This window comes from Lithobates pipiens, unplaced genomic scaffold (genome assembly GCF_037356315.1).
Source record: "Lithobates pipiens isolate NorthernLeopardFrog02 unplaced genomic scaffold, aLitPip1_a1.2 Scaffold_1, whole genome shotgun sequence".
Taxonomy (NCBI): Eukaryota; Metazoa; Chordata; class Amphibia; order Anura; family Ranidae; genus Lithobates; species Lithobates pipiens.
In genome coordinates this window covers 211251763-211279615 of record NW_027507685.1, presented here as the reverse complement: position 1 = coordinate 211279615, position 27853 = coordinate 211251763, and the positions used below count along the sequence as shown (strand labels likewise).

Here is a 27853-nt window from a genome sequence, read left to right as displayed (position 1 = left end):
TTTAGCATAAAAAAGAAATTTTTTATTGTATGATGATGAAACAAACGTGTTACACATAAGCCTATAATTCGAGCACTATCAGCTATTTCCATTTTCATTATATTTTCCATGGTGTCATTATCTTGGTTCCACGTACAGTTGGTATGTTCTCAGTATAACACCATTTTTGCCGGGTTCTGGGGTTATTTCAATATCTTCTAGAGCTTTGTTTGTCTTCAGCTGAAGCTTCTGAAGTATGGTGGTAAGGAAAATAAAGATCTCCATTCGAGCCAGACCTTCTCCAAGACAACTTCTTTTCCCTGTGGGTAACAGAATAGTCTGTTATAGAAATAACCATCATACAAGAGAATTTTATATGAGAGGAAAAGCCTTCTCCAACACCACCTAGTAGGATTATATTCTCATTTCAGAGCAGTGGTGATGAGCCACTCTGGTTGCTATTACAAGAGAGCCGACCGCGGGCTCTTAAAAAAACGGTACCGGGATGATGCCCGCAGCTGCAGGTATCTTCTCGGTATAACCACCAAAAGTCCAGCAATGTACGTCATTGGACGGAAAGTGGTTAAATACGAAATTTGGTAAATTTAAGATCAAATATATGGTTTGTTATTTTACCTATAGAGAAGGGTATGAAGGCCTCATTGTTCTTCAGCTGTCCATCTTCATCCAGGAAGTGTCCAGGATCAAACTTTTGTGGGTGCTTAAAATATTTTGGGTCCTTTAGCACAGAAGACATCAATGGGGAGACTGTTGTACCCTAAAATGTAAGAAGTTAAAAACACATATCAATAATGCAGCTCATAAATATCAATAGTAACAACGCAGCACATAAATAATTTAATTTGACCGATTTACTAGTTACTCAATTTTTTGCTAAACATTTCTTATTTTGAAAAACGATGAAGTTCCAGTTTTTGTTTTTATTTTACTTTTAGAGGAATCTTTTTTTTAGATTGCCATTGCTGACCTACTATTCTGCACATAATAATTGCCTGGATGTCATGCTGATCTTCTGGATCCAATGCCTCGGGGATTATTTACGAAAGGCAAATCCACTTTGCACTGCAAGTGCACTTGGAAGTGCAGTCACTCTAAATCTAAGGGGTAGATCTGAAATGAATGGAGGCTCTGCTGATTTTATCATCCAATCATGTGCAAGCTAAAATGCTGTTTTCTATTTTCCTGGCATGTCCCACTCGGATCTACAGTGACTTTATTTCCAAGTGCACTTTCTGTGCAAAGTGGATTTTCATTTAGTAAATAACCCCCCTTGAGTCATTAAAGAGGAGCTTCAGTCAGTTTGATAAAAATAAAAATAAGCAGATACAAATACTGTAGCTGCAGATTGATTTATTTATTTTTAATAAAGACCCTTACTAGGATCCAGTGTTGTCCTAACCTGGGTCGGCTCTTTGTCGATCTTTGGGTCTGAACGCTGGCATGTTTACTGTGGGAAGCCACGGGGGGAGGACTTCTGCTCCAATCAACTTGGTGGTCAGAGCAAAAGTAGGTACCAGCTCCCCCCCCCCCCCCCAGAAAGTGGTTAAATGTAATAAATGTACTTTTATTAATAAAACCCTATTATGCCCCTTTGTTGCCATAGTAACCTCTATGCTTCCCAGGTGACCTTCACCAGGGTTTTCTTTTTTGTCTAAATTATTTGGTTACGGTGACAACACCCGATTTAGTGAGTGGTCTATGGGTGTGTATTCTCACTCTCCCTCCCTATCCTTCTGCAGTTTGTTGTCACAACTTCAATGGCTGTTTTTTTTTAGCATGCAGTGTTCAATTGCAATGGGTTTTTATTGAAAGTTCAAAAAAAAAAAAAAAAACTTAACAGTAGTGAGAACTCTCTATACAAATGATGTAATAAAATACTGTTAGTAGAGGCTTAACAGCATAAAACAGCCAATAACATAAGATAATGGGCTCTTTGCCAGAAAGAGAAGGGGGGGGGGGGGGTGTATGGGAAGATGGTAGAAAGTAGTAGGTAGAGAAAGGAAGAGAGGGAATAGGGTTGCCATCTGTACGGTTATCTCCCAGACAGTCCGTTTTTTGAATGATGTGTTCGAGTTTACTTCTGCCCCAGAACTAGACATATCATTCACATGGACTGCATCAAGAGTGACATGTCTCCCCTCTCCCTGACAGTAGCTTGGTTAAAGCGGGAGTCCACCGCGTTTTTTTTTTTTTAAAAGCCAGCAGCTACAAATACTGCAGCTGCTGACTTTTAAAATAGTGACACTTACCTGTCCAGCGCGCCCGCGATGTCGGCACCCGAAGCCGATCGCTAGGTTGTCTGTCGGGTCCTGCCGCCGCCATCTTGGGTATGGGAATCAGGAAATGGAGCCTTTCGGCTTCATTTCCCGGTTCCCTACTGCGCATGCGCGAATTGCGCTGCGCAATAAGGACGCTCTCCGCTGCCTCTGGGAGCTGTGTGTTTCCCAGCAGGCAGCGGGGCACTTGCGGGAAGGGGCAGGCACTTGCGGAAAGGGGCGTAAGTTACGCCCCTTTCCGCAGAGAGCTGTCCCGGAAGTGGGTGCAGTTACCTGGATTATCCAGGTAACTGCACCCCCCTCCCCCCTGAAAGGTGCCGATTGTGGCACCGGAGGGGGGGAGGGTTCCGATGAGCGGAAGGTCCACTTTAGGGTGGACCTCCGCTTTAAGCAAAGCAGAGTGGCAGTGTATCAAAGCTCCTCCCCTCCTCCTCCTTCTCTGTTCTGTACACACACCAGGAGGAGGAGGGGAGCAGGGACTTGCTGACATCAGGTCTGTAGAAAGTTTTTATTGTGCTCTGTAGATGGAGGAGGGAGGGGGAGAGAGCGGCTGGAAAGGAGCACAAGGTAGAAAATATGTGGAGTGATCAAGGGGTTAGGAGGATATGTGCTGGGGGGACTTTGGCAGGTGGAAGATATGCTAGAAGTGTGGATTGGATTTGAAATCTGACAACCCTTCCTAGCACTATCTCTCTTCCTTCCCAAAAGATCCCTCCAGCACATATCCTACCCCCCACCCCTCCCCCTTGCACTGGCCCTCTTCTCTCACAAAGCGCCCTCCCCAGCACATATCTGACCCCCCCCAAACGCTCCCAGTACATATGGGCACAGGCTGCATATGATGGGCACAGAGGCTGTATGATTGGCACAGGGGCTACATATGATGGGCACAGTGGCTGTATGATTGGAACAGAGGCTGCATATGATGGGCACAGTGGCTGTATGATGGGCACAGGCTGCATATGATGGACACAGTCACTGTATGATTGGCACAGAGGCTGCATATGATGTGCATATGATGGGAACAGTGACTGTATGATTGATACAGAGACTTCATATGATGGGCACAATGGCGGCATATAATGAGACTGCAATTGATGTTTTTTTTCAGAATTTTTCTGTTTGTTTGCCCCCCCCCCCAAAAAAAAATTGGGCACCAGCCGCCACTGCCCTCCAGCAAATATCTTAGCCCTTGTACACACGGTTGGACATTCCAACGGAAAATATGTTGTCGGATAATCTGACTGTGTGTGGGCTTCATCTGACTTTTTCTGTCGGAATGTCCGACCAACAAAGTTTGAGAGCTGGATATAAAAATTCTCCCACAACATGATCCGGTCGGACTTTGTCCGATTGTTTGTAGAGAATTGGACAAAGTGCCACGCATGCTCAGATCAAATTCCTAGATCAAAGCTATTGGCTACTAGCCTGAACATAGTCCCGTCATAACTAAATAACCTCATCATGTTCTGAACGATTGGATTTTCCGGCAACTTTGTCCGACCGTGTGTATGCAACACCAGTTTCGGACAAAATCCATCAGACAAGACGGATTTAGTTGTCGGAATGTCCGAGCGTGTGTACAAGGGCTAACTCTCCCCACCCCCCTGCTAGCGTTAGCCGTCTCTCCATGACATATCTGACCCTGTTTTTGTGCCGAACACTCACAATTCAGCCACGAGCACTGTTTGCTGCGGCGAGCTATGTGCCACATCACTACTGTCTCTTAGGCCGCCAAAAGTGTCCTGGGTCTTTTACGATATTATAGCGTATACCCCCCAAAAAAATGCAGCCACTACAGGGTTTGGCTTGAAGAAAAGGTGGCAACACTAATGCCGTGTACACACGATCGGAATTTTGGTCGGAAAAAGCTCTGTTGGTTTTCCCGGCGGAATACGGACGGGATTTTGCTCAAGCTGTCTTGCATACACATGGTGACATCAAATTCCCACCGTCAAGAACGCGGTAATGTACAACATTTACGAAGGGACTAGAAAAAGAAAGTTCAATACCCAGTAGCCAATAGCTTCCATCTCCTAGGTGAATCTGAACATGCGTGAGTTTTTGCGCGTCGGAATTACATACACACGATCCGGTTTTTCAGTCGGGAAAATTGAGAACATGCTATCAATTTTATGCTGGCGGAAATTTGGACAGCTAAATTCCGATGGAGCATACACACGGACGCATTTTCCGATGAAAAGCTCTCATTGGTCTTTTTCTGGCCGGAATTCCGATCGTGTGTACATGGCATTAGAGGAAGGGAGGGAGGGGGTGCATAGGACAAGAACACAGAGATAGAAGAAGAGGAACAAGAACAAGGCCGGTCATAAAAATTCTGCTGATTAATAAAGGAACAAGGGAGAATTCTCATGAGAACCATATACTAGAGTGTTCCCAAACTTTAATTGTACATCTAAGGTTAGCCCTTGTACACACGGTCGGACATTCCGACAACAAAATCCATCTGATTTTTTTCCGACGGATTTTGTCCGAAACTGGTTTTGCATACACATGGTCGGACAAAGTTGTTCGGAAAATCCGAACGTTCGGAATGTGATGATGTTCATTCGTTGCGACGGGACTACGTTGCAGCTAGTAGCCAATAGCTTGGGTCTCATAATTTGATCTGAGCATGTGTGGCACTTTGTCCGATCGGAATTCTCTACAAATAATCAGACAAAGTCCAATTGGATCATGTTGTCAGAAAATTTTATATCCAGCTCTCAAACTTTGTTGGTTGGACATTCTGATGGAAAAAGTCCGATGGAGCCCACACATGGTCGGATTATCCGACAACCCGGTCCGATCGGACATTTTCCGTGTGTACAAGGGCTTAGACAGTCAAATAGACAATTTTTTCCTAAATGTCATAACTGTTAGGTCTGTAATCGATTATAGTGTCTCCATCTCACATTGGTGGTTAAGAGTTCCACAACCTAGTAATTGTGAGCTTTGCTGACCAAGTATAAATGTATAAGCACTACTCTAACATTGGGTGGGAATCATGGATGCCTAAATAGAAGATAACGTAAGAACAGGAGCTATAGAATATCATACATTTTAGCATACAGTGTTTAACTGGTTTCTGTATTGTGCCCTTTGTGGGCTTCTGTTAGTCATACCCCCGCCTGAAAATAATGGTGAGAACAGGCAGCTGTGCTATTTTAGTTGGGGGTTTAAATTAGTACAGGGAGTTTGATCCATTAGGCATTGATTGTTCATATGCTATCATGAGTTGATAAAGTTATGGCTTTACTTTGTCAAACAGAAGCAGTTTTATTGTGTTTATTTAAGCAAAGTCCTTTTCACTGTTCCTGTCCCTTTTGGTATTGGATTTCATGTGATGCATATCATTCATGCCTATGTTTCTCAGCAGTCAAATAAGCTTGTTATAATACCACATAGAGATGAGAGTTCCTTTCCAAGGAACATTTTCACTATTGGTTCAAGTAAATCTGGGAGGGTGAAGCTCTCTTGTTCAGAGTGTGTGAAGAAGAAAAGAAATCTGCATCAGTTCTTGCACAATGGCAGTACACTCTTTAGTCATGCGCAGAGTTCCGAAGGTTAGCTGAGTGCACAAAGCCAGTCAAGAGCAGCCGCAAGGGGTTAAAATACTGTGTATCAAAGACAGCAATGGTCCATCCATAAGCAGTGCAGGGTGCCACCCCCTTAATCTATGCACTGGCCCCCTAATGTCCATGGCTGTCGCCGGACACATAGAGTTAAATTGTATTTTTTTTTCTGAAGCACATGATTAGAGTTGGAGGCTCTAAATGGCTTCCAAAAAGGTGGGCTCGGGGCGCAGAGCATTGCGTCCTGAACCCATCTGCTTGTGGCGAATCACTTCCTGCTTGTCCTCCTGGCAGGTCCTGAGATTGGACTGGCTGGAAAGAGAAGCAACTGGATTGGCCGGCAGGATAAGCCGGGGAAGCCATCCGCAACCTGGATGGGGTGAGTTCGTGGCTGGCCGGTTTGTGAGCAGGGCTGGAGAACGGTACTGGTGAGCAGGGCTGGCAGGGTTGAGTGGGGGGTTTGTTTGCCACCCCCCCAAAAATGGAACACCAGCCTCCACTGATATATAAACAATTAGCAACAGAATCATGCATAGTGTAGTAACCAACAGCAGCAATCCAGTCCTTAGTTATCTATTCAGTCAAAAGATGAAATCGGGTTGAATACTGGGGATATTACACTAAAGTTGGCCATAGACAGTTCTAATCCATGTACAGGCAAGCTGATTGTACCCAAGTTGATCCATCAGTTATTTTGGGTGCAACCTGCACACCAAGTTTTTACATGCAATTTATTACCAGTAGCTATAGTGGCTAGCAATAATCACTATGTTCTCCTGGCAGGGAAGGCATCATTGTAAAATTCTTCAGAGATCATTTAGAATTCCCAGTTGCATAAACATCTATAGGAATGCAAAATCCACTTAAAGTGGAGTTCCACCCAAAAGTGGGACTTCTGCTTATCTAATTCCCCCCCCCCCCCGGTGCCACATTTGGCACCTTTCGGGGTGCAGCGTATACCTGTCTTTGACAGGTATCCTGTCTCCATTTTCGGGAGACCGGGTTGCGGTGAAGTACATTACAGCTCGGTCCCCCACCGGGCCAGTAGGAGAGCGCAGCTCGGTCCCCTACAGGGCCAGTAGGAGAGCGCAGTGCGCTTTGCACAGTAGGGACCCGGTCGTGAAGCCAATGGCGCCAATGGTGGCAGCAGCACCCGACAACTGATGGAAACATTAGCTGCAGTGCCAACATCGCTGAACTCCAGGACAGATAAGTGTCCTAATGTTAAAGGTCAGCAGCTACAGTATGTATAGCTGCTGACTTTTAATTTTTAACTTTCAAATTGTTTATTCTTTTTGCAATAAAAAGTACAAAGAAAACGTAAACAAGGGTAATGTATACAGAAAACTTTCGGACAACGATACATTTCCTTTAAATAGGATGCGAGCTGAACCAAAGACCGACTTGGTCAAGTAAACCCGCTACAGTCTCAGGGATTTGTCAAAGAGCCCAGACCCAGGGTTTAGAAAAGGATCAGAGACTCGGAGGTACCAGCCTAGCACCCCTGTCGGGAGCTTGCTGTACCAGGCTAGCTCCCCCCCAGCTCCCAAAGACTGCCCACTTCATCTGCAAACCTGAAGCGTGTCCAAAATGATGAGGGTACAGGGACCTGGTATGCGAGCCTCTGAGTGTAGTCCCATTGATCAAATAACCAAACGACAAAAGTGGCTACCAAATCAGTCTGGCTGAGTAATGCGGCCTTGTTACAATTGTAAAAACAGAAAAAATAACTGTAGAGAAATAAGAGAGGGAGCAGAAAGAGAGAGGAAAGACCATAACAGATAACACCTGAGACATGAGACAGACAGGGGAGGGTGGTTAGAGACAGGGCAGGAGAGGGGATAAGTAGGGAGAAGGTAGAGCCAGTCGACGGGACATATTATTAGCACGCACAGTCGAATAGTGGTTATTTGGGCGGGAGACCTGGGCAAAGTGTAATGCCCACGTGTTGGGCCCAAGGTTTCCATATGGATTTAAACGTTTCTCTACAATCGAGCAACACACTGGTCAGTTTTTCCTGGGTCATGACCCATGAGATCTTGTTTTTGGCGGCCCGAAAGGAAACTCTGGCTATTTCCATGCCTTGGCTATGGTTACCTTGGCTCCCAACAAAATGAAGTGAATTAAGGTGTTAGTAAATTTGTGAGTCTGGGGGATGGAGGCGTTAAGGAGGGCCACCGCAGGGGTTCTTGGGATCTGAAGACCCATCACCTTATAGATCAAATTAAATATCCTTTTCCAGAAAGGTCTAAGTTGGACTTTTAATTTTTAAAAGGCCCAAAGACAGAGAGTGTTTTGGACCTGAAGCCTTAACAATTTTTTTAAAAATTAACAAGGAACATACTATGTGGCAATGTTAGAATCTTGATCTTTTTATAAACATAGCACTGAGAGAGGGCTACTAACTTAGAAGCAATGATATTCCATTGATTTAGAAGGTAAACTGCACAGAACCTCTGACCTTTGGTATGTGGTGCCCTCGGAATACTGTATCTTTGCTGGTTGCGTGTGGAAGTCCCAAAGGAGTTATGTCAGCAAATCTCAGGATCTCATGAATCACGGCATCTGTGTATGGCATCTTAATACGATCTTCCATTGAGGGTAATCGACTCTGCCCAATTACATTATCTATCTCTTCTTGCATCTTTTCTGTACAGACACAGAACAAAGCAATTTTTGTGAGCAAAATATAAAAAAAAATAATGCATTCTGTACAGTTTATTCCCTTTAAGAGAGTGACTTGGTCTCATTTTTTGGGGCTGCCTCCATAGATATATATTAAACTTATTTTTTAAGTCTTTAAAAACATTGAATGCAAACAATGCTACAGATATAGGGGTCACAAAACAAGCATTGGTAGAATATGTGATTGGACACACTAAAGATTCTAGATACGTCTTCCTCCAAGTTTTTACCCCAAAAAAACCTTTGAATCCTTTTCAGTTTTCAGGGAATCCCCACTAATTATTATTGTTATACCTACAGCTCATAATACATAAGCACGACTATTGGGTTTTAAATAAAAGAATAAAGAATGGGGAGTACTCTTTATAAAAGGAAACAAATAATAACCATATAATTAAAATTCTGGTCAGAACAGAAGTGGCTCCATAGATTGGTGGTGAATGAAGAAATGACCCCTTTCATTGATGGTCAGTGTAGGCTGGGGATAAATCAGCTAATTCCCTCTGAGGAATGGCATGGTGCCTTGGACTTGTGGCACTTCAAGACTAAAACTGGTCATTCACTGATAGTTGCTTTTTTTTGTTCTGCAGGCTGAAAAGAAAGAAAAACTGCTTCTTCCATCCACGCTGTACAATGCGGATGGACAGATCTCCCACTGTGTCTCTTGTATTTTGATAGCTTCAAACATCAACTTTTTGTTGGACAGATTAGGGTCAACCACTGAGTAAACATTGTCCGATTTTTCAGGATCAATCCAACTCTCACAATGTTTGGCCAGCTTTAGACTAATCAGTGATTCTTTTCCTTTCTCAGTACCTACTCATTACTCAGGTTTAAGTGTTGGCAGGTATAGTTAGCTTGTCTGCCACATCATAGCTCTATTCCCAGTATAGTATAGTAGGGAAAAAATGTAATTGGGTGTTAGGCCCCCTTTCAGAAAAATCCTCCTTAGTGAAGTCATGGATGTAGTTAGTGCCCATATAAAGTGAGCCGAGCCATGGGAGCCAAACTACCTGAAGCTGCTTCAGAACTCATTTAAAGGGCCCTAAGACTGAAGTCCCAAGCAAGGTGGAACAGCATTGGTGAGTAGTGATAGAAGCTTGGGAATATATGCCATCTGGGAGTTTGCCCAGCTGGGCAGAGCCATAGAGGGATATTAGGGACAGACTGGTATACTGTCAAAAGCAACTTGATCCTACTCAGCGATGGAAGTTAGATGCTGTGGACTTAGTATGCATAGGAAAATTGGTGCTCTATGGTGCTCCCAAGGAGAGGAGGTGCAATGGGAAGATGCTTTACAAATGATGTACTTGCGTTCTCCACAGAAATGACAACTACAGGATCTCTTCTACTGTGTATGGCATTCCGCGCCAAAGAATTCTGCTGGTATGTAAAATGTGTTGTCAGCTGTCATGGAAATCTTTGTGAAGTTACAGGAAAGTTCAGAAAATGCATTCTATGTGTGGACATTTCTTTATTCGTAAATATTAAATCATATGGTTGAGGTTATCATGAAACGGGCCTATGGCCAGGAGTATGACACAATATGGCAGAGAGTTGGATCAACAACAGGAAGGTAGCTGTCCTATCCAAGAAGAAGCGGGGCAGGGACTTACTCAGTATGGCACCAATAACTGACCAAATAATAGTCCTCCTTACATATGTAGGTAGATTACATAGGTAAGTCACACAAATATGGTTGAATCTTTATTCTTTGTTTGTTAGTGAAATAACAACCTGTCAATAGACAAAATTCAAACCCTTTTTTATTTTTTTTAATAGGGAGAATTTCAGCAGTTTATGGTGGTTTTATTTTAAAGCAGGTAAGGCCATACTGCTGCTATATAGACGTAGCACTACCGATATCAGGAAATATAATGTTGCTTACTTGCCACATCCGGGTGCTTGAGCAGGATGAGAAGAGCACTTTTCAGGGTGGAACTGGTTGTTTCAATTCCAGCATTAAAAAGATCTAACACTGTCATAAATAAGTTCTCAAAATGGAACTCAGTGTTTGGCTTGTCCTTATCCTGTGGATGTTAAAATTAAAAATTGTTAGTGGTTACCAATACAGAGTGAATCACATGGGTTTTCATCTCACTTCCTGCTCCAGTGACCACACAGGAATACATCTCAGAAAATGAAGGGAAGTCTCCCTAAACTAACACAAAGAGCACTAAACAACTCACAGAGGTTCAAAACCTTCCTCACGCTATCAAAAACTAGGGGAAAAAAAATCTCATAGCTGTCATTCCATTTTAGATGTAAAAATGCATCATGACCAAAATTAGGCATAGGAACTAATTGGTTAGCAGAAATCACCTCCTCCATCTTTATGAGAAAGCTGTCAATGAAGTCTCGTGGACAGTTCCTATCGATAGTCTTCTTATGATGATCTACAGACTCCGAAATAAATTCTTTAACTTTGCCAAAATTCCTGAAGACTTTCTGGTGAGGACCAGGGATATATGGTGATATTTTGGGAAATAAATTTACCAACTGTTAAAACAAAAAAAAAAAGTTTAAGGGTGAGATTCAACTATGGTAATATATTTTTACAGCATGAATATGCAAGACTAGTAGAAATGCAATTTTGTAACAAATAAATTATGTGGATTGGTCAGTCTAAGCCCTTGTACACACAGTGGGACATTCTGACAACCAAATTCGTTGGATTTTGTCCGACGGATTTTGTACGATGGATTTTGTCCGAAACTGTTGCATACACACGGTCGGACAAAGTTGTCGGAAAATCCGATTGTACATAACGTGATGACGTTATTTTGTTACGACGGGACTACGTTCAGGCTGGTAGCCAATAACTTTGGTCTAGGAATTTGATCTGAGCATTTGATCTGAGCATGCGTGGCACTTTGTCCGTTGGAGTAGGCTACACATGATCGGAGTATGTCCGATCGGAGCATTTTGTTGGAAAATTTTACGGACAAGTTGGAAAACTTGGCCTGTCGGATACTCCGATGGAAACAGTCTGATGGAGACCACACACAGTCGGATTATCCGACAAAACGGTCCGATAGGACGCATTCCGTCGGAATCTCTGACCGTGTGTACAAGGGCTAAGTTTCCAACAGCTTGAAAACTTAAGACAAGTCTGTACATGGAAGAAAGATCAGTCCTCATGTTCTAATGGGAGCTTTTCTCAGCATATACACTGTTCTCCCATTTAATAAAAAGTAGTACATGTGGTGTTTGCATTTAAAATATTTTTAAAACAAAACCTTTTGTTTTTAAATTTTGGATAGAGTTTGTCAAAAAAATTACTTTCGCTTTCTGCAGGTAAAGTAAAGTACCATTTAGAAAGTTGTCTCCAGAACAAAATTTCCCACTGGAATATTCACAAACTATCCTTGTTCCAGTGAAGCAACACAATTCTGGGTCTTTCCTTAGTTTCAGTGCTGGTGATAGTGGTAAACAGGACACAAAGAGGGTGAATCTCCACATCTCCACATTTATCCACAGAAAAAAAAAATTGTGATCTAACTCATTCTAGCCAAAGCTACTTTTCAGTTAGGCAGGAATTGTTAAAGTGGAAGTAAACCCATGGATTTAAACAGTTAAAAAAAAAAAGGCATGCCAGGAATGCTAACTGCACATTGGCTTTGCTCTCAGCCAAACTATCAAACCATCCAATGGCTGGTGTCATAACAAATCACATGTGCAGCACCATAGCAGTTGAAGATTAAACAGAAGCAAAGATGGCAGCTTCCTTGGCTGAAAACGATAGGGGAGTTTACGTCCACTTTAAGTAGGAAGGTCATTATTTGATTTGAACTTTTTTTTTTCAGGGACTCACATATTATTTTATTACTAAGGTACAGGGTATAGGTTCTTGGAGATAACACTGAAGTCTAGTAGGAGGATGTGTAGCTATTACGATCTATCTATCCACCCAATGCATTGGAAAGGAACCTCTACTTTTAATGCATTTAGTAAAATGCTTGAGAAAGGCCTAGTTTTAGTTAAAAGAAACTAGAGTTAATTTCACCTGTCAGAAATTTTGCTTCTCAGAGTGTTCAGGGGTTAGAGGACTTCTCTCTTTGGACCATGTGCACGCTTGTGTTTCGCTAAACGCTTTTTGGCTGTTCGTGTATTTGATTTATCAAATGGAACTGGTAATAAAAAAAGTATGTAGGCTTCCACTGCAAACTACATACTTAAAATGCTAGTTATCGGAATAAAAACCTTTTGTATTTTTTTCCTTTAAATACACATGGCAGTTGAATGTTTTTCCATTGCTCTTTACGTCATACATAAAGGAGATGGTAAAAGTTGCTATGATGTAAAAGCTAAACCTTGGGAGAATATACAGTTCATATCAGATAAATCACAGGCATTCTGTGATTTTACTTACAATACCCCATGCAGAGGCAAGGGTGTTTAAGATCTCCTTCAGCAAGAATAAAAGATGTGTGAACTTTTCATCTTCGTAGTCAAAGCGTTCTCCAAACACTATAGAGCAGATGACGTTTGAGACCGCCAAACGAAGCAAATCCGTTGGATCAAACAAGTTTTCTAGGAAAAAGACATAAGTAATCAAATACAAATTCTAAAACTTACAAGATAGAGAACCCATAAGACGATGGAGCTCACTCATCAAAGCATCTGAAAGAATTGTTTGTTGTCTTTACCAACCAATCAACTTTTTTATTTTTTCAGTACTGGCTAGAAATCCACAGTGAATATTTGATTGGTCACTTTGACACAGGGCAAAGCCTGAATTACACACTCATTGTATAAAAAATTTCAGATTTTCTGAGAAATTGACCTGTGATAATGCTCTTCAGAAAGACTCAGAATTTAACATGTCAATGCAATCTCTGTAATCTCCTCAGGGTTGTTTTCCCAGTTTAAGAAGAATTCCAGCCTGTACAAAAAAAATAAAAATAAATAAAAGTCAGCAGCTACAAATACTGTAGCTGTTGACTTTTAATATAAGGACACTTAATTGTCCAGGAATCCTGTGATGTCGCCGATTCGTTCATTGGCTTTGGGTGCAGGCACCGTCATCCTACTGCGCATTTGTGAATCACATTGTGCTTTCTAGATGGTCTTGTCATCTTCTGGTGTCATCTTCCACACACAGGAGGCAGCAGGGGAAGGAGGAGGGGCCAGAAATTATGGATATTGCCGTGCGGTGATCTTACCAGGAAGTGGGAGCAGGTACCTGTCAAAAACAGGTACCTGCTTCCCCTCAAAAAGTGCCAAATGTGGCAGTGGAGGGGAGGAGGGTACGGACAAGCGAAGCTTCCCCTTTTGGGTTGAGCTCCACTTTAAAAAACGATTCCATTCACTCTCCTATTACTTCATTCAACAGTGGGAGTAAGAAAAGAAAACCTTGCATAAAAAAATTGCCCTTGTATAAAGGCTGCCATAGTAGGGCATAGGACAGCCCTAGGCCGATCAAGAAGCACCAGAGCTGTCATGTGAGGATAGGGGGAACAAGGGTAAGGGATTCCTCCCCTGAGGAAGTCACATGATCCAGTGATCACTGCACTTATACAGGGGAAATATCTAGCTGCATACTACTGTGCTTGGGTGTATTTTGCATAGGGCTATGTGAGTTTTTAGAGTTTGTTTTTAATAAGCCAATAATAGATTGTAAATAAACAAACTGAAACAAGAAGTGACAAAATCCATGTCCCTTCCAGTTTCTGACCTCACAGTAGAGGGGAAGGAAGTTCCAATCCTTCCACTCTTCGCAGTGGGATGGGAGAGCCCTAGAAAGGTTGCGGGCAGCGGCGGGGGACCCCCTTCTACTGCCTTAAAAAGTGATAAAGTGATCAGGCATCTGAAGAGCAACTTGGATCACTTTCAACTTGTGCAGAATCACATGCTGAAAAGAATAATAAAAGGATCATAGCTGCAGGTGCAGCCATGATCCTGATATCACCACCATTCTTTGAGGACGTATATATGCAGTAAATTATATATATATATATATATATATATATATATATATATATATATATATATATACAGTATCTCACAAAAGTGAGAACACCCCTCACATTTTTGCAAGTATTTATTATATCTTTTCCTGTGACAACACTGAAGAAATTATACTTTGCTACAATGTAAAGTAGTGAGTGTACAGCTTGTATAACAGTGTAAATTTGCTGTCCCCTCAAAATAAGTCAACATACAGCCATTAATCTCTAAACCGCTGGCAACAAAAGTGAGTACACCCCTAACTGAAAATGTCCAAATTGGGCCCGATCAGCCATTTCCCTCCCCGGTGTCATGTGACTCGTTAGTGTTACAAGGTCTCAGATGTAAATGGGGAGCAGGTGTGTTAAATTTGGTGTTATTGCTCTCACTCTCTCATACTAGTCACTTGAAGTTCAACATAGCACCTCATGACAAAGAACTGTCTGAGGATCTGAGAAAAATAATTGTTGTTCTACATAAAGATGGCCCGGACTATACAATTTCCAAGGCCCTGAAACTGAGCTTCAGCATGGTGGCCAAGACCATACAGCATTTTAAAAGGACAGGTTCCATTCAGAACAGGCCTCGCCACGGTCGACCAAAGAAGTTGAGTGCACGTGCTCAGCGTCATATCTAGAGGTTGTTTTGGGGAAATAAATGTATGAGTACTGCCAGCATTGCTGCAGCGGTTAAAGGGATGGGGGGCGGTCAGCCTGTCATGCTCAGAAAATCAAATTGGTCTGTATGGCTGTCGTTCCAGAAGGAAGCCTCTAAAGATGATGCACAAGAAAGCCTGTAAACAGTTTTCTGAAGACAAGTAGACTAAGGACACGGATTACTGGAACCATGTACTGTGGTCTGATGAGACAAAGATAAACTTATTTGGTTCAAATGGTGTCAAGCGTGTGTGGCGACAACCAGGTGAGGAGTACAAAGACAAGTGTGTCTTGCCTACAGTCAAACATGGTGTTGGAGTGTCATGGTCTGGCGCTGCATGAGTGCTGCTGTCACTGGGAAGCTACAATTCATTGAGGGAACCATGAATGCCAACATGTACTCTGACATACATGGACTGGCCCAGCATGTCTCCAGACCTAAACCCTATTGAGCATCTGTGGGGCATCTTCAAATGAAAGGTGGAGGTCTCTAACATCCACCAGCTCGGTGATGTCCTCATGGAGGAGTGGAAGAGGACTCCAGTGGCAACCTGTGAAGCTCTGGTGAACTCCATGCCCAAGAGGGTTAAGGCAGTGCTGGAAAATAATGGTGGCCACACAAAATATTGACACTTTGGGCCCAATTTGGAATTTTTCACTTTTGTTGCCAATGGATTAGACATTAATGGCTGTGTGTTAAGTTATTTTGAGGGGACACCAAATTTACACTGTTATACGATCTATACACTCACTACTTTACATTGTAGCAAAGTATCCTTTCTTCAGTGTTGTCACATGAAAAGATATAATAAAATATGTATTGGGGAAAAATGTGAGGGGAGTATTCACTTACTGTATGTGTGTGTGTGTGTGTGTGTGTGTGTGTGTGTGTGTGTGTGTATATATATATATATATATATATATATATATAGTAAATAACCAGTCAGGAAATGGTTAATCCCAGGTGGTTTATTTTAATATGCACAGGACCAGTTGGCATTTTAGTCAAATGTACAAATGACACAATTAGAGTTTGTAGGTACTTAGTAGCACTGCATTATTTGGTTGACATGTCCATCTTTACTGACCTCCATTCTTACTAAATTGCTCCACCAGAAAATGAGCCTCTTCCTGGATCCGCTCCGCAATTCCTCTTTTTCCCATGCCAAAATTCCTTAGGGTGGTCAGTGAGAATCTGCGTAGCTGTTGCCAGCGTTCCCCATTGCTCAGTACAATTCCTGTAGAGGAAAACAACATTAGCGACATTGTTAGTCAGGTTAAAAAAAGACACAAGTCCATCTAGTTCAACCAATAGAAAAAAATAAATAAAAATCCTACAATCCCATATACACAATCCTATATCCACAGTTGAAAGCTTTTGTAAATACATTAAATTAATGCTGAAGGCAAGCATTTTATTTTTTATTTTTTAATAAAAAAACGTGTAGCGCCACCCCCGATGGGGCTGCTTAGTAATTTCGTGTTCTCTGCTCTCTGCCTTACCTTCAATAATAATCTCAGACCCTCTGACACCCATAGTTGAAAAAAATCACTGCAAGCACAAATACCTTTTGCCTGGCTGTAGGGTATTGCCAATAAATAAGTACACACCTATTTACTGGTAAATATGCTTAATCTATAGATATGGATTAGCATTAGTAACAGTTTAAACAGAACTTTACGCAGGCAAATTAGAAAACAGGCTGCTACACAGGGTAAAAGAACTATACCCAAGTAGAAAAGAATGAAATGCAGTTTTATATCATTAGCCAGAATGAATATGTCAATTGGCAATAAACAATGTATATGAACTCTAAATACAGCGAGGATGATTATAATCCTACACTGGATTTTGAGTGCACTCAGATGAATGAACTAGGGTATGGTACCTATTTAACTAAAAACAGCCACGGTCCAGGGATAAGTAGGGGCAGTCTTTATTCCTGAATCTTCACAAGCTAAACCATTGGAGGTAATTGGTTCATGTCGAGGCGGACAATGAGGCCTGGAATAGCATATATATGCATATTGATATATTATACTGAATATTACTCTTTATGCGCTGCACTTTGTTATACTATATCTGATGTACCTAGTGTTGATATATTGTGCCAGCTACAAGTATGTACATTGTGAATTAGTGCAGATTTTTTTTCTTCTCTTTTTCAGTCCACTTAGGTCTGCCTGTAATTTTTTTCAGGAAGCTTTATGTATCTCTATGGGCAGGTAGGTGTAAATAAATGTAAGTTAGTTTACAACCATTTACCTCTGAAACTATCCCGATCCCAAAAGAAAAAGGTTTGCATCCTTTTACTTTTTTTTCCCCAAACAAAATGATCAGAGGTAGTCTGATGTAAAGGGCGACAAGTCTATTTACACTCAGCTGTCCATAGATCTAATCTAATCATGGAACGCTCTGGTTTTAAATGGCGCCAAAATGTATAAATCTGTTTTAAAATAATATCCATCCCATTCTGCTCTTATTCAGCAGGGGATCTGTTTACGGATTGCTTGATTAACGGACCGGATGGCACTGGTATGAAAGGGGCCTTTCACATTTTGCCAGGTACAGTATCTGTAGATGAGTGGATTCATTCTCAAAAAGGGCTCAGAATTTAAAATTCCTATTGAAAGGAAACTGTCAGGGACGTGCTAGCCATGTTGAACCGGCTGCCCCAAGGGCAGATGCAATTGTGCATGTGTGATCCCACAAGTGCCCATCATGCCAGGTAAGCAAATGTGTGCCTGCACACCAAAAAATTGTGCACGAGCGTACGTGCCAATGGGCGCGGGTATGTGCCCTGCTTATGCGCACGCACCAATAACTGGTCTCCAAATGCCATATATAAGGGCAGCAGGTTCACTATTACTTTGCTGTCTGATCTGCAGCTTGTACTCATATACCTGTTCCCGTGATCCTTACTTGATTGCTGTGTTTGACCTGGCTTCCTCTGACTATGCTTGCTATCTATTATCTGATGCCTGACCTCGTCTTGCCTTATTGACTTTGCTTAACCTCTCCTCTGCTTGATATCATATTGCCAAACCTTGCCTGCATCCTGACCATTCTTTGCCTGCCATCTATATCTGCATCTGATCATCTATTACCAACCTGGCTTGTCTAACCACGCATCCTGTGTCCCTTCTGTGTCCCTTCTGCTGCTGCCACTAGCTTGGAATCTGCTGGTCTGCCAATGCCTGCTGCTTAACCTGGTGGTCCACCCTGGTGACCCATCCACCACATGGAAAACGATCCAGGCACCCATACAATGCCATGCTCTCGCGACCACTGTTCAACATCGGTGGTCCCTGAGCAGAGGTTGTAGGAGAGGCCTTCCCTCTGCACGTCAGGCTGAACCGTCAGATTAGAAAAATCAAACAGCAGATTGCTGAATATAGAGAAAAAATGGAGCCTTGTAATGAATTACCATAATTTATGACACTCGTGAATCAGCTAAATAAAGAGTTGGTGCAAAAAGATCAAGAAGTGAAACACTCCAAGAGGAAGAAATATCAAAGCGATACATGTGACTATAAGGATATTCATGTTTTTAAGGGGATGAGTAAGCTAAATGAAGGAGGGTTGTTATCTACGAGTATTACTCTGTCAAAAGAGGTAAAAATTCCGATGGTTGATGACAGAAAACTAAGATGAGGAACCCCCCATTACCACAAAGGGGAACCAAGGAATTGCAATTAGGCTTCTGAAACACCAAAAAGCTCATGGAGGCTGAGGGGTGAAAATGGTTTTAATACTATGCCTCATATATATAACATGCTAGAATTATAAATACACTCTGCACAACAGCTTCCCCCAGTGTAAGTCATCAAATGGTAGCCATTTCCTCCAAACAGCGACAAATTATCTTTCTTTTACACCCTCTATGCCTCTCTCTTCTACCACTACTCCTTACTCCTATCTATCTCCTCTACCTTCACTCCTCTCTACTAGAAAGACCATCGTATAATTCATTAGTAGGCTTTATCCAATGTAACCATATTTTATTAAATCTTTGAGGTGTACCTCTATGTTTGTATGTTAATTTTTCTCTTTTAAGTATATAATTTAGTTTCTCAACCCATTGTTTATGGGTTGGGGAATCAATAGATGTCCATTTTTGTAGAATAACTTTACCTGCTAAGTATAGGGATCTTATCCACATAATATGCATTTTTACTGGTAATGCTCCATCGGTATTATACCTCAGTAGTACCAGTTTGGGAGTCCTTCTTATCTCAGTTGAGTACACTAAGTTTAAGGTTATAAATACTTTTTTCCCAATAACGATAAAGCTTTGGACATCGCCAAAGCATATGGATAAGGGAACCATTGAATAGAGAGCATCGCGGACATAGTGGTATTAAATATTTTCCCCAAGCATAAAGTTTTTGTGGAGTGTATTGAGACCTATGTATAATAAAAATCTGAGATTGCCTTTAAGACTGCGAGAGATGTCTTAAGAGAATCTGTCCAGTCCTCCTCATCTAAACCCTCTATCTTCTTGCCACCGAACAAAGCTATTTTTGTGTTTTTCAGTATGCTTCATTATTTGTAAATTAGCATAACGATCTCCTAGTAATCCTCTTTTTATACATGTAGCCAAGGTTGCCTTTGTTAATATTTTAGAATGTTCATACTGTAATTTTTGAGCTTTGAGTTTGTAATGCATGATGCATTTGAAGGTATTGATAAAAGTTTTTATTTGTTAGCTGATACCGATCTTTCAATATATTAAAAGAAAGGAAAACTTCCCCTTCATATAGCTGATACAGGAATATTATGCCCCCCTTTTTCTAGTCTAAATATTCCGATAATTTATTTAATTCATAGAGGCAGTAATTATCCCATATGGGCATCTGTTTCGTATAACCCTTATTTTGAGTAATATTTCGTACTGCTTCCCATACTCTATAATTCAAATGGAAAGTAGGGAACCTTTTTTTATTATAGAAATAGTGTGCTATTAATTGAACTAATGGGTAATTTTTAAATTGGGATGCTATTATATTCTGTATAGGGTCCTCCATGTCCATTGCATCCCAACCATGCCAGTGTTGTAATTGTAAAGCAAAAAAGTATAATCTTACATTAGGTACCACAATTTCCCCTTTATCAATGGGCTCTTGTAATATTTCAAATCTAATCCTGGGTTTTCCTCCCCTCCACACAAAGTCTCTCAAGACAGCGCCCATGGTCTTAAATAATCGTAGCTTCAACCATATGGGGCAATTATGCAATAGGTATAACATCTGTGGCATCCACACCATCTTCACCAAATTTGCCCCTCCCACCATGGATATTGGGAGTTTACTCTGTTGTTTAAATTTAACAATGAGAGGGAGTATATTTCTATCTGAATAATTTATAACATTCAGTGTAATTACCACTCCCAAGTATTTCAATTATATGACCAGGGCCATCCGCTGAATCTGGCGCAGATGTCCCATACACTCCGAGTCCACAAGCATTATTACAGATTTGTCCCAATTAATATTAAATCCGGAGAAGGATCCATATAGATTTATTAAGGACATAACTGCAGATATGGATGGACCCGTATTTCCCAGACATACAAGAGCATCATCCGCATAGAGTGCTATCTTGTCTTCATCTGTAGATCTGCAGAATCCCACAATATCCACAGATGAACGAATAGCCTCAGCCAATGGTTCGATGACCAGAGCAAAGAGCAGTGGGGATAAAGGACATCCCTGCCTCGTCCCTCTGGTCAACAAGAAAGGGGGCGATACACATCCATTCACCTGTACCCTTGCTCTTGGGGAATCATATAAAAGCTGTATCCATTTAATAAATCTAGGACCAAACCCGTATTGTTTTAAGCAATTCCACAGGAAGACCCACTCTATACTATCAAATGCTTTAGCCGCATCAAGTGACATTATAGCTCTATTTTCCATATTATCTTTTGGGAGTTGTAAATTCAAGAATAACCGTTTAATATTATTAGCTGTAGATCTATTGGGGATAAAGCCTGATTGATCCTGGTGGATCAATTTCGATATATATCTTGATAATCTCGTCTCCAATACCTTTGCCAGCAACTTAATATCTGACGTTAGCAAAGATATTGGACAATATGAATCAGGCTTACTTGGGTCCTTCAATAGAACAATAATTACTGCTTCATTCATTGATGGGGGAAGTGAACCCACCTCCATAGCATGGTTAAAAACATCAAGCAGTTCAGGCAATAGCACGTCCCCATATTTTTGATATATCTCCCCTGGAAGGCCACCTGGTCCTGGTGCTTTATTATTAGGTAAATTACCTGCTGCCTTTTTAGGTTCATCCAAAGCCAATGGACCCTCCAAAGCCTCCCTTTCGTCCTTTGAAATATTTGGTAATTTTATGGTATCAAAAAATCCATTCAAGGACTCTTCGGAGAAGGATACCCTGCTTTTATATAATGCCTGATAATATTCCCTGAATACACCCAATGTCAATCCTTTTATATAAGGGTGATTGTATTTCAGTTATATATGTTGCTGCCCACTGAGCTTTTACAATAGTTGCCAATAGGTGTCCTGTCCCCTCTCCCTCCTCAAAGTATGGTTGTTATAGACAGAATCTTTTATTTTCTGCCTTCTTCTTAGCTCCTGCTGCATAGTATATTTGACTCTGAAGCCATTCATTTTTTGTGTCTTCATTTGGGTTGGTTATAAATAGAAGCTCGGCCCTCATCATATCATTAGCTAGAGTTTTTTTCCCATTGCCTAGATTGTTTCCTAATTTTTGAGATTTGTGCAATAAGGATATCTCTAAAATACGCTTTCATTGCATCCCGATATATTAAGGGTGAGACCGAGGTTCTATTTATATTCTGAGAAATAAGTAATTCCGTCATACCTTCTTACAATGATGGGAATAATGACAACCAATATGGGTTCACCTTCCATAGGGTTCCCAACTTAGTCCCAAATGAAAAATATAATATTAAGGGAGACTTTTTTTTTAAATGTTACATAGCTATACCCGCAAAGGGACCAGCTTGAAGTGCTCTATCAGGACTTCATTTTCTCACTGAAGTCCTACTTTAAAGCGTTTGTTACCCCCAATTCCTGATATGTGCCTGCTTTACCATGTAATTGTATGAAGTATCATGTTCTCTGTTTTTTGCTTCCTTTGTGTGAAATGGCAGTCCCTCTGCTTTCCTATTAAAATCTGACCACACTAGGCAGGATTGCTCCCCATGCTCAATTCCCTAGCTGTGCTGGGAACTCAGTGTACTCTCCTCCAATGATCAGACTTGTCCTCATGACATTGAATTTTTTTTTTTTTTTTTTTACAAGGTGAATATTTTCAATCTCTTTAAGTGCTTGGTACTGTAGATGCTGGAAAGTTCAAACTTCTGACAATTTCTTCCCTTCTCAGGGTGTATTGATGATATATCTTCATAACTGCTGTGGCTATTATAAGGGGCATCACTCTGACTGAATTGGTATTTATTTTATACTATGAAGAATGTAACAGAAGGAGCAGGATCACACAACGGTGAGTGGGAACTTAACCAAGGTGGACTGTAACAGAATTGGAAATTATGGCAGGGAGATCCTGTTGTTGTAGTATCCAAGAAGGGTACTTTGGTTTCCTCCCAAATTGGCCCTAGTATGTGTTTGTATGAATGTGAGTTAGGGACCTTAGATTGTAAGTGGTTTTATGTGAATGTACAATATATATGTAAAGTGCTGAGTAAATTGACAGCGGTATATAAGTACCTATAATCAAGAAATAAATAAGGCAGAGTCTGACTCAACCTACCAAGCTCCGTGTCAAATAACACTTTTGGATTGAAAAAAATTAAGTTACACACACAAAAGCTCATTTGATTTTGACCTCAAGGCAATTTATGTGATGGGATGATATTCTGTGTAACTTACCATAATCTTTGAAAAGCGCTGTGGCAAAGAAAGTGTTCCCTCTTGCACTGAACACATCACTGTGATCCAGCAAAGCTTCCTTCACACAATCATAACCAACCAAGTACACCATTGGTTCATTGCCTATGAAGATGGTGAGCACCGGTCCATACTTCTCACTCAGCTGGAAAAGAGCAATATTGGTTTAAAGGTTGGGAAAGTTTGTTTGGCCAAGCCATGAACCTTAAAAGTCCAAGTGACTAACTGCAATATGATATGAACCAACCAACTTAAATTGAACAAAATGCATTTTCCAGATTGAATTATATGATCCAAAGTTTATGAACAAATGCATAGTGATATTATACCTCCCAACTTTTCGAGATGGGAATGAGGGACATCTATTAACAAAAGTATGTAGGCATGGGACACACCTCCTGCCATGCCCCCTTAAAGCAGAATTATAAAAAAAAAATAGTTAATCCCACAAGTGCTTCTATTTACCACTACTATTACTTTATACTCACTGACAAAGTCCTAGTTGGATGTAACGCTGCATTCTGGGGGAGGAGCTTAAGCACAGACGTCACCCGCTGCCATCTCTTAGTGTTATGATCTACGGATCTTGTAATTTTTATCTCCTGACATTTTTACTGTTTGCGCGTCTCAGCGCTAGTTTTTGTATGCCCTTTTGTGATCCAATAAACATACGGAGTACACTTAGAGTGTGTCCTTATATTTTTTACATGTAATTGAGACTGTCGTGTCAATACATTACCACTGCCGGTTTGGAAGTCATTATCGCTGCTTTCCTTTGCTGGATTGGTGTTTCATCTTGCTGGATTGAGGACTCTCAGAGCTGCACTTGAGTGTACCCACATCCATGAGAGAATAAATGCGTACATGACCTCCTGTAATATAGAGGTCCACCTGTTCTGGTAATCGTATCTGGCTGTCTGTGGTGGAGGATCTTGTCACGAATATATCATTGGAGAAATTATATCTTCTTCTTCCTCACGAGGGATCTTGCCTTTTACCCTTAGGACGTTTAGTCTCCATATGTGGAATGGACTCTTTTCCCTTAATTATTGCGCTGCACTAACTATTGTTTTATTCATTTATATTGGCTTTTGAAATTTAGAAATGCCGCAATTTCAACATCTTTTGAAAGATAAATAGTACATTTTATATACAATTACTGTATATAGATCAGACCAAAATGAGGGACAAATGAGGAGGAAAGAGGAATGGAGAGACTTTTCTCGAAATCAGGGACAGTTGGGAGCTATGGAGGTATGGTCTTCCACTGGAAAAGGTAAAACACTTCTTATATAACCAGCAGGATAGCAAGTTTCTTACTTGGTGATTATTTAAGGTGGTTGGGAAAAATGTTTATTAAAAAAAAATAACAAACATGTTATACTTACCTGCTCTGTGTAATAGTTTTGCATATAGCAGCCCCAATCGTCCTCTTCTCAGGCCCCCTGCAGGTTCTCTGGGCCCCTCCTCCTCACCGCTTGCTGTGGAGGCACTCGCGTGTGCTCGCTCCAGAGCTGGCTCCCATTGTACATAAGATACAGAGAGCACAGTTTAGCCCCGCCCCTGCTCCGGCTTCACTGGCTTTTGCTGCTGCATCTCAGCCAATCAGGAGGGAGAGACCCAGGAGAGCCTTGGGTCTTGTGCACATCGCTGGGTCGAGATCAGGCTTAGGTAAGTATTAAGGGGCGCTGAGTGGGAGCTTGCCACTGAAGTTTTTTTACCATCATCATGGAATGCATGAAGGTAAAAAATCTTCAGCCTTTACAACCTCTTTAAGGTTGGGTTCACACTATCTTCTCATGCGGGTCACAGCAGGGGTCTGGTTTGTCTTCGTTCACTGTTTCAGGTCCGATTTCAGCCTGCATTTTGGTCTGAATTCGGACCTGAAACGGACCAAAAGACACACAGGGCTCCTGTGCAAATTTGCACTGGAGCCACAGCGGAGATATGTGAACCAGTTCCATACAGAGCCGGTCAAAATCTTCTGCTATTACGATTTGGATGAGGGGAACCTGCATCCAATTTGCAATAGTGTGAACCCAGCTTAAAGTAGACCTAGGGACAAAATTGTATTTTTTTGTTAGTTTTGGATGCAGTGGAAAACCCTGCCACTGCGTTCCCACTAGTAGCCCTGTTATGGACATTCACCCTCTCTTTTTGTCCTATTTACTAATATCACCAGAAATGAAAGTAACAGAAAACCCCCATTTTTGGGTAGTAAACAGAACAGGAATAAACAGGAAATCTTCCAATGTGGACACTGGTTCTGGTAAACCTGGTGGCAACTGGGGATTCTTCACTCTGAAGCGGAAACCGGCACATGTGGGGTGGATAGACCTGAAACTGGGCTATTTGCTTTGTTACATAAAGTGATTGAAAGGGTTTGTTTATTTTTTTATAACAAACATGTCATACTTACCTCCATTGTGCATCTCGTTGTGCACAGAGTGGCCCTAAACCTCATCTTCTAGGGTCCCCAGATGGCTCTCGTGACTCCTCCCCACATCAGATAACCCCCTAGGAGAAGCGCTTTCCCGGAGGGTTACCCTGTGTACTGGTTCCTGAGTCCATCATTCATATCGTCCATAGCCACCGAATGTATGACTCGGCCCCGCCCCTCGGCGCCCACATCATTGGATTTGGTTGACAGCGGCGGGAGCCAATGGCTGCACTGCTATCAATCTATCCCATCAGGACACGAGACACCAGCCGGAGCTGGTGTGCTCGTTCCTGTCACGCAAATTTTGGGGCTCAGGTAAGTATAAGGGGGGGGGGGTCGGGGGTGCTACTGCTTTAAATAAAATGTTTTTCACCTTAATGCATAGAATGCACCTTTAAGTTTACACTAACATCAAAAGCAGGCGTTTCATCTGCGTTTTTGAAGCTTCACGAGTGCCTCTCAACATTATGTGTTAATTATGCACATACTAGCTGAGATGATAGTACTGTACAAGAATTCATACAATTGAAAAACAACCCAAAGAAGGTATCAGGAAAGCATTATTTAACGCAACGCAAACAAATAAAAAATGCATCAAAAATACATCTCAATATCATAGGCATGTTATTGGGCGCCTATGATATCTAAAATTTAAAAGCATATCTAAACGAACCTTTAGGCCTCATTTACACCTGCTTTGCTGTTTGAAGCACGATGTGCATTCGGATCGCTCTTCAAACAGCAATAGATAGGTGATGAGAAGGCGTTGTATCACCTCCTCACCACCAACTTTAATCCCCTAATCACACCAACCACGCTGCAACCAAGTATGGTTGTGGGGTGGTTGCAGAGTGGCCCCATTCACAACAGGAGGTTCTGTCTACCATGGCTACTAAGCAAAGCATTGCGGCCATGGGCTTTTCCCCCAACTTCAAATGTAAATAAGCCCCCACTGGAGCTAGTTTCTTGTGCAGTTATGATGGTGCAGGAAGCTTTATTAACCACCTTCGACCGCCGCACGCCGATATACGTCCTAACTAGCTGTCATAACCCTGGTATCCTCTTCTTTTGCCGGTGGTCCACGTCCGATAATAGTTGTCTCTGCGGTGGATTTGCCGCAAGATCACTTTTATCGGTGATGGGAGAGGGCCCCCTCCCGCCTCGTTGCGGTGTCTTCCACTGCTTACTGGAGCCGTTGGCAGCAGCGGATGCGATCGGATGCTGTCCCTTGTCTGACATGGAGACGAGTGAGAGGAAGAGGTCCCCCACCCATCTTCATATCATTGCAGGACGGAAGCGACATCAAAACGTCACTTCCGCCCATAGCTCTTAAAGAGCCATGTTTTATTTATTTTTTTTAATTTTTTTAAATGACAATTTTATTTTTTTATTGCATTTTAGTGTCTTTTGGACCCCAGATCTCATATTTAAGAGGTCATATCATGCTTTTTTTTCTTTACATTCCTTGTAATAGGAATAAAAGTGACACATTTTTTTTTTTTTTTAAAGAACAGTGTAAAAATAAAAAAAATAAACGGTAAAATAAATAAGAAAAAATAAATACATTTTTAAACGCACCCCGGCCCACCGAGCTCGAGTGCAATGTGAACGCATACATGAGTAGCGCCCGCATATAAAAATGGTGTTCAAACCACACATGTGAGGTATCGCCATAGAGAGCGAGAGCCATAATTCTAGCCCTAGACCTCCTCTATAACTCAAAACATGCAACCTGTAGAATTTTTAAAACGTCGCCTATGGAGATGCGCAAATACGGTGTGACAGAAATTATTGTAACAACCACTATTTTATTCTCTAGGGCAGGGATATGCAATTAGCGGACCTCCAGCTGTTGCAAAAACTACAAGTCCCATCATGCCTCTGGCTCTGGGTGTCATGCTTGTGGCTGTCAGAGTCTTGCTGTGCCTCATGGGATTTGTAGTTCTGCAACAGCTGGAGGCCCGCTAATTGCATATCCCTGCTCTAGGGTGCCAGAAAAAAGTTATATACTGTTTGAGGGTTCTAAGCAATTTTCTAGTAAAAACATTTTTTTAACTTGTAAACAACAAATCTCAAAAAGAGGCTCGGTCCTTAAGTAGTTAATTCGCCATATCGTTCCTTCATTGCTTACCTTTATCAAAGACTGAGGCATTTCTGTGGTGCTCACATGCAGAACAGTGCCTAACAGGGGCAATGTTGGTGGTCCAGGAGGCAGTTTTTGGCTGTTCAGCTTCTTCTTCAATGAGAAAAAATATACTACGAGACTGACAAAGACAGCCAGCAGAATGGAGCCCGTCACTCCCAGCTCCATTTTCACAAACACTGAACAGAGGAAGCGTTCTGTATACAATAGCA

General features: G+C 41.6%; 1 protein-coding gene across 1 annotated transcript; it reads right to left on the bottom strand.

Annotated features, from left to right (window-relative positions):
* On the bottom strand, nucleotides 1–27853 carry LOC143982650 (cytochrome P450 2A5-like). The gene is made up of 9 exons (XM_077481552.1): nucleotides 27630–27853; nucleotides 23041–23203; nucleotides 16230–16379; nucleotides 12909–13069; nucleotides 10859–11035; nucleotides 10425–10566; nucleotides 8313–8500; nucleotides 616–757; nucleotides 1–299 (listed from the first exon to the last, which is right to left on the bottom strand). Exons 1-9 carry the CDS (start codon nucleotides 27807–27809, stop codon nucleotides 118–120), a joined length of 1485 nt encoding a protein of 494 aa, XP_077337678.1. The 5' UTR covers nucleotides 27810–27853; the 3' UTR covers nucleotides 1–117.